Source organism: Oncorhynchus mykiss, chromosome 16 (assembly GCF_057628025.1).
Source record: "Oncorhynchus mykiss isolate SJ-2025 chromosome 16, ASM5762802v1, whole genome shotgun sequence".
Lineage (NCBI taxonomy): Eukaryota > Metazoa > Chordata > Actinopteri > Salmoniformes > Salmonidae > Oncorhynchus > Oncorhynchus mykiss.
In genome coordinates, this window is record NC_143037.1 from 7,089,359 (window position 1) to 7,096,952 (window position 7,594).

At 44.1% G+C, this 7,594-nt stretch overlaps 1 protein-coding gene across 1 annotated transcript; it reads left to right on the forward strand.

Moving 5' to 3' along the window:
- The first annotated feature begins 214 nt into the window (after nt 1–214).
- Nucleotides 215–5,346, forward strand: c1d (C1D nuclear receptor corepressor). Its single transcript, XM_021564646.3, has 5 exons — nt 215–293; nt 1,001–1,143; nt 2,654–2,720; nt 2,871–2,926; nt 4,289–5,346. The coding sequence occupies exons 2-5, from the start codon at nt 1,006–1,008 to the stop codon at nt 4,682–4,684; spliced, it is 657 nt and encodes a 218-aa protein (XP_021420321.3). The 5' UTR covers nt 215–293; nt 1,001–1,005; the 3' UTR covers nt 4,685–5,346.
- The last annotated feature ends 2,248 nt before the right edge of the window (nt 5,347–7,594 follow it).

Genomic DNA, 7,594 nt, shown 5'->3' on the forward strand with positions numbered 1-7,594 from the left:
GCTCTCTGTGCAGCGCTTTGCTAGCGCTCAAACGATGTTAACGGTCCTGTTTATTATGCCATTGCCAACTAAATGAATCACATTCTACTAACTTTAATGTTAAAATAGCCAGGATAGCCCCTCACAATATGCACTTTTAGCGATTGAATATAAATATTGTTTTCTGCAATCCAACACAGTAGAGGGCGCTATTGAGCATCGGTGTAGTGTCGATAGGCGAAACACAAAACATAGAAGAAGAGAATGTTGCCGTCTACGTATTTCCGGTTGGACAACAACGTGTGGAGAAACAGGTAGCTAGCTAGCTTCTCATTATTACATGAACCAGATAATATAATAGATCATATAATAGACAAACTATTCAACAATGAGTAGTTAACGGAGTGTTGCGAGGGGATTTGTCATTGACAGGAATAAAGTGTTCGCTGAGCCGTAGCTTGCATAAACGCTAGCTAGCTAGCTAGCTAGCTAGCAATATGCATGGCTATTTTAGCCACATTATCAATGATATTGCTTCGCCTCTTCCTATTCATCTTGGCTACATCAAAGCGGGTGGTATAGATGGGTTGGTAGTTTAGCAACAAAACCGACGCGTGTAAAACAGACGGATTGGTTTAGATTGTTGTTAACGTGTAAAGTATGTTCGTCTCCAATGTTTTTTGAAAACAAATAAATTACTAATATATATTGAGTGTTACATGAATCCTATCAATTTTGATGCAATCAAATTATATTTAAACAAAATAATGTTGCAGGAATGCTAATCTTTTGTTTCTAACAACCAAAATGATTTCAGAACAATCTGCGATGGTGAGTGTCGAGCCTCTTCTTGTTGAGCTGGAACGACTTATGGTATCATTAGTAGCTAGCTAGCGACCTTGTCTAGTGTCTACAGTACACTCAATACTTTAAGACCCTCTGGATAAGAGCGTCTGCTAAGTGAATAAAATGTAATATGTCTATCTAGCTAATGTTAATTTGTCTTTCTCAATCTCCCCAGACAACATGGCAGAGGACATCCCTGTGGAAGACTACCCTACTGAGATTGAGGAGCAGCTCACAGGGTTTGAGTCATCAGTCGGTGCTGTCAACAACATGGTGCAGACCATCCTATCCATGCCAAGAAATGAGCTGGTGAAAAAAGTATGTTTTCAGACTGACTGGGTAGAAGGACTTAGTATTGAGTTCCTCTGAAGTCCTGCGGTGTATTCAGCTGATTACCGCTTAAGAACCAAACGGAGCACAAACGAAACGAGGAGAGACCTAGCTGAATTTGTCCAATAGAAACTCTACTTTTCGATGCAACACATTTCCCGTTTGTAGTTTAACGGTTTCTGTCGCAAAAAGTTTTGCAACAGTATCGGCGTAATGAATACACCCCTGATTATTGGGAATGTCCCTCTGAGTAGGTCACATATTCAAACGAACAGAACAGCAATATTTAGGCCTCTGCTGTTAAACCCTCACCAATTAAGAGGTTTAATTACACTACTGAACTGGGGTGCACATAGCGCCCTGCTCAAATCTACAGCTCCGGGTCATATTGTCAACAAGGCAGGCAGCTAAAGGCATGCTTCAGAAACAGGCTACAACATGTCTTTTCTATAAAATATATTTGTTTGAATTCTCAAACTATACTGAACAAAGATATCAACGCAACATTTAAAGTGTTGGTTCCATGTTTCATGAGCTGAAATAAAAGATCCCAGAAATGTTCCATACGCACAAAAAGCTTATTTCTCTCCAATGTTGTGTACAAATTTGTTTACATCCCTGTTAGTCAGCATTTCTCCTTTGCCAGGATAATCCATCCACCTGACAGGTGTGGCATATCAAGAAGTTGATTAAATGGCATCATTACACAGGTCCACCTTGTGCTGGGGACAATAAAAGGCCACACTAAAATGTGCAGTTTTGTCACACAACACAATGCCACAGAAGTCTCAAGTTTTGAGGGAGCGTGCAGTTGGCATGCTGACTGCAGGAATGTCTACCAGAGCTGTTGCCAGAGAATGTAATGTTAATTTCTCTACCATAAGCCGCCTCCAACATCATTTTAGAGAATTTGGCGTTCAACCTGCCTCACAACCGCAAACCACGTGTAACCATGCCAGCCCAGGACCTCCACATCCGGCTTCTTCACCTGTAAGATTGTCTGAGACCAGCCACCTGGAAATCTGATGAAACCAAGGAGTATTTCTGTCTGTAATTAAAGCCCTTTAGTGTGGAAAAACTCTGGCTCCCAAGTGGGTGGGCCTATGCCATGGTTCCGCCCCTGCCCAGTTATGTGAAATCCATAGATTAGGGCCTAAGGAATTCATTTCGACTGACTGATTTCCTTATATGAACTGTAACTCAGTAAAATTGTTAATTGTTGCATGTTGTTTATTTTTGTTCAGTATAGTTTTGCTTCAGAAGGCAGATAAATCATGTGTGTTTTCTATCAAACACTTATTAATGTGAAAACAGGGGATACTAACTCATTACTGCTTGCCAATTTCACCAGTGGCTTGAGTGGAGCTCCCAGCTCATGCCCGGGGTGCAGCCTGGTTACAAAATGAATACAAATCACTTTTAACTCTAACTCTGCCTACCTATCGAACTGGGCGAGCTAAAACAAACCCTCTCAATGTGTCTCTTGTTTTCTTAATAGCTGGATCCTCTGGAACAAGCCAAGCTGGACCTAATGTCTGCATATAGCCTCAACTCTCTTTTCTGGAGTAAGTGTGCTTTGTTTTCCTGCAAATCCAAGTTAATATTATAAAATGATATCCACTTTGCACATTTTTTGGGGGGGAGGTGTAAAGATGTTGAAATGATTTGTCACCACAACACTCCCCATGTTAAATTAGTGTCATTCTTGTTTACAGTGTACTTGGTCACACAAGGAATAAACCCGAAAGAACATGCAATCAAACAAGAGTTGGTAAGATATTACATTTTTACCCTGAAGAGAATTCCACTCCTCCCAATCCTATTTTGTTCAGTCAATTGTCAACTTGCATAACCTGCATTCAAAACCCCACATACACAGCGTACAAAACATTAGGACCACCTGCTCTTTCCACGACAGAGCATGTTTACATACACACTAATAATTCACTATTAAATTATGGCGTAACATTAGCCATGTAAACACCTTACTCTGCTTATCTGTCATGGAAACAGCATGCGTTCCTAATGTTTTGTACACTATGTATGGTTATAATGGAAGTAAGCATACGCCGATTTAAACACATTTCTTGGCATTTATCAAATGTCCCCATCAGTAGCCTGATTTCAGGTGTCCATGTAAACATGATTGTTAAGGAAATCGTTCTTCTTGCATAGCATGTAAACATTTTAAACAAGCTATTATATTAAGCTGACTACCCACAATAATCATATTGTTTGCATGTAACGTTGGTCAGGTGAATCCAGGGGTAAGCTATGATCCCTTATTGATGTCACCTGTTAAATCCACTTCAATCAGTGTAGATGAAGGGGAGGAGACGTGGTCAAAGAAGGATTTTTCAGCCTTGAGACAATTGAGACATGGATTGTGTATGTGTCCCATTGAGGGTGAATGAGCAAGACAAAATATTTAAGTGCCTTTGAACGGGGTATGGTAGTAGGTGCCAGGTGCACCGGTTTGTGTCAAGAACTGCAACGCTGCTGGTTTTTCCACGCTCAACAGTTTCCGTGTGTACCAAGAATGATCCACCACACAAAGGACATTCAGCCAACTTGACATAATAGTGGGAAGCACAGGAGTCAACATGGGTCAGCATCCCCGTGGAACGCTTTCGACATCTTGTGGAGTCCATGTCCTGACCTATTGAGGGCAAAAGGGGTGTAACTCAATATTAGGAAGGTGCTCCTAATATTTTGTACACTCGGTGTCTACTGCAGATAGGTGACATATAATATTTGTACACTCGGTGCCTACTGTAGATAGGTGACACATAATATTTTGTACACTCGGTGCCTACTGTAGATAGGTGACATATAATATTTTGTACACTCGGTGCCTACTGTAGATAGGTGACACATAATATTGTGTACACTCGGTGCCTACTGTAGATAGGTGACACATAATATTGTGTACACTCGGTGCCTACTGTAGATAGGTGACACATAATATTGTGTACACTCGGTGCCTACTGTAGATAGGTGACACATAATATTTTGTACACTCGGTGCCTACTGTAGATAGGTGACATAATATTTTGTACACTCGGTGCCTACTGTAGATAGGTGACATATGTTTTTTATTTCTAAATCCTTTATTTTCTTGTCACCTGACTAGGAGAGGATCAGGACGTATATGAACCGTGTGAAGGAGATCACTGACCGGAGGAAAGCAGCCCGTCTGGACAAAGCAGCGGCGTCTCGCTTCCTCAGGAACGCATTGTGGAAACTTGAGGAAGGGAGGTCAAAGGACACGCCGGGTTGTGACCCTCAGGACACGCCGGGACGTGCCCCCCAGCACACACCAGGTCGCGGCCAGCACAGGCCAGATCGGGGCCACCGCACACCAGGTCGCGGCCAGCACAGGCCAGATCGCGGCCAACACACTCCAGGTCGCGGCCAACGCACGCCAGGTCGCGGCCAGCACACGCCAGGTCGCGGCCAACACACGCCAGGTCGTGGCCAGCAGAAAAGCTTTGATGGCCATCAGTCAAAAGGACCCAAACTCAGCTGAGAGGAGGTGGAGCAACACCAGGGGCTGGTTCCTCGCTGGCCTCTACCACGGTTCCTTGGCCCCCTTTTCTATGTGCACCTGTCTGAAAGTACCTGATAGGTACAAGCAGCGCCTTATCACTTGTTACCATGGACACGTGACTCATGAGCCACTGGTGTTTTTGTAATGCACACACACACACACTTTTTTTGTGCAGAAATAGAAGTTCATCAAATTGTTTTAGTTTATTTTCACTCTTCAAACATTTTTAAAGAAGTCATTGTCATAACATCTGACAAAATGTCTGGATGATCTAGATGTTCTACCAGCCCTATTATCTTAGACGAGGACGATACTTTTTATATGCATCTGTATAATTTAGACATCAAAACATTTTTTTTTGCTTCCTGTGATTATGGTATTGGATCCATCTTGTTTCAACTATAAAGTCTTTATTGATGCTGTTCATTGTTCATTCTGGTAACACCCTACATAGCAATCTCCTTTTGTAGGGCCCTACTGTGATTAAAGAATGCCATTCTGGAAACCGTCTCCAACACTTGTGATCATGTCAATTGTAGATCCGACATGTCGCCCGTGTTTAGACAGTATTCCGGTTGGTAAACACTGTCTTGTGTCTGTATTGGATCTATCTTGTTTCAACTATAAAGTATTTTATTGATGCACGGGTACTGTTCATTCTGGTAACACCTTACATAGCATCCTCCTTCTGTAGGGCCCTCTGGGGCATCTTTATCCATCCAAATGGTACCCTTTTCTCGACAGAGTGTAACTTTTTGATCGGAGCCCTATGGGGAAACAGGGTACCATTTTAGACACTACCTCAGTCTTCATTTATTACATTCTGCAACAAATCAGTTTGTCCCTATAATCAAGCTCAGGAAGTAGGGACGGACGTACGCTGGTTCCCCAGGAATGAGGGATCTTACCACATCTTTGCTCTTCTCATCGTCTTTAGTCCAGGGAGGTCTGTTTAGCAGAGTTCTAGATCTCTTTTCCACTGAAGTGTTGATTCTACGCCGTTCAAAGAAGTATCACAGCGGTCTAAGAGGTGCTAGAGGCGTCACTAAAGACCCTGGCATCTGTTATCCATCTGGCGCAGGGGTCTAAGGCACTGCATCTCAGTGCTAGAGGCGTCACTAAAGACCCTGGCATCCGTTATCCATCTGGCGCAGGGGTCTAAGACACTACATCTCAGTGCTAGAGGCGTCACTAAAGACCCTGGCATCTGTTATCCATCTGGCGCAGGGGTCTAAGACACTGCATCTCAGTGCTAGAGGCGTCACTAAAGACCCTGGCATCCGTTATCCATCTGGCGCAGGGGTCTAAGACACTACATCTCAGTGCTAGAGGCGTCACTAAAGACCCTGGCATCTGTTATCCATCTGGCGCAGGGGTCTAAGGCACTGCATCTCAGTGCTAGAGGCGTCACTAAAGACCCTGGCATCCGTTATCCATCTGGCGCAGGGGTCTAAGGCACTGCATCTCAGTGCTAGAGGCGTCACTGAAGACCCTGGCATCCGTTATCCATCCGGCGCAGGGGTCTAAGGCACTACATCTCAGTGCTAGAGGCGTCACTGAAGACCCTGGCATCCGTTATCCATCCGGCGCAGGGGTCTAAGGCACTGCATCTCAGTGCTAGAGGCGTCACTAAAGACCCTGGCATCTGTTATCCATCTGGCGCAGGGGTCTAAGGCACTGCATCTCAGTGCTAGAGGTGTCGCTACAGACTGGTTCGATTCCAGGCTGTATCACAACCGGCCGTGATTGGGAGTCCCATAGGACGGTGCACAAATGTGCCCAGCGTCGTCCGGGTTTGGCCGTAAATAAGAATTTTTTCATAACTGACTGACTTGCCAGAGACATGAGAATGGCTGGCTAGAGTCTATACAGTCAGAGACATGATGAGAATGGCTGGCTAGAGTCTATACAGTCAGAGACATGATGAGAATGGCTGGCTAGAGTCTATACAGTCAGAGACATGATGAGAATGGCTGGCTAGAGTCTATACAGTCAGAGACATGATGAGAATGGCTGGCTAGAGTCTATACAGTCAGAGACATGATGAGAATGGCTGGCTAGAGTCTATACAGTCAGAGACATGGGAATGGCTGGCTAGAGTCTATACAGTCAGAGACATGATGAGAATGGCTGGCTAGAGTCTATACAGTCAGAGACATGAGAATGGCTGGCTAGAGTCTATACAGTATACAGACATGATGATAATGGCTGGCTAGAGTCTATACAGTCAGAGACATGGGAATGGCTGGCTAGAGTCTATACAGTCAGAGACATGAGAATGGCTGGCTAGAGTCCATACAGTTAGAGACATGAGAATGGCTGGCTAGAGTCTATACAGTCAGAGACATGAGAATGGCTGGCTAGAGTCTATACAGTCAGAGACATGAGAATGGCTGGCTAGAGTCTATACAGTCAGAGACATGAGAATGGCTGGCTAGAGTCTATACAGTCAGAGATGATGAGAATGGCTGGCTAGAGTCTATACAGTCAGAGATGATGAGAATGGCTGGCTAGAGTCTATACAGTCAGAGATGATGAGAATGGCTGGCTAGAGTCCATACAGTCAGAGACATGATGAGAATGGCTGGCTAGAGCCTATACAGTCAGAGACATGATGAGAATGGCTGGCTAGAGTCCATACAGTCAGAGACATGGTGTTACGAATCCCTTTTGGCCCGACAGTCTAGGGGGGGATGGTAATGAGACCCGTAACATAACTCATGTAAATTATAATTGTGACAAAGTAAAAGTGTGAACGTAATAACCAGGACAACTGAAATCTACCGTCAAACTCCAGGTTTATTTATAAACACACGGTAATGGGGGGGAGCAGGAAAAGGGGCTGAGCTGGACCCAAGGAAAGAAACAAATATGCAAAAACACCCCTAA

Coding starts and splice junctions, on each gene's coding strand:
- c1d (XM_021564646.3), top strand. CDS start 1,006: ATGGCAGAGGACATCCCTGTGGAAGACTACCCTACTGAGATTGAGGAG. Junction 2,721..2,870: donor CCTCAACTCTCTTTTCTGGA/GTAAGTGTGCTT, acceptor TCTTGTTTACAG/TGTACTTGGTCACACAAGGA. Junction 2,927..4,288: donor ATGCAATCAAACAAGAGTTG/GTAAGATATTAC, acceptor TCACCTGACTAG/GAGAGGATCAGGACGTATAT.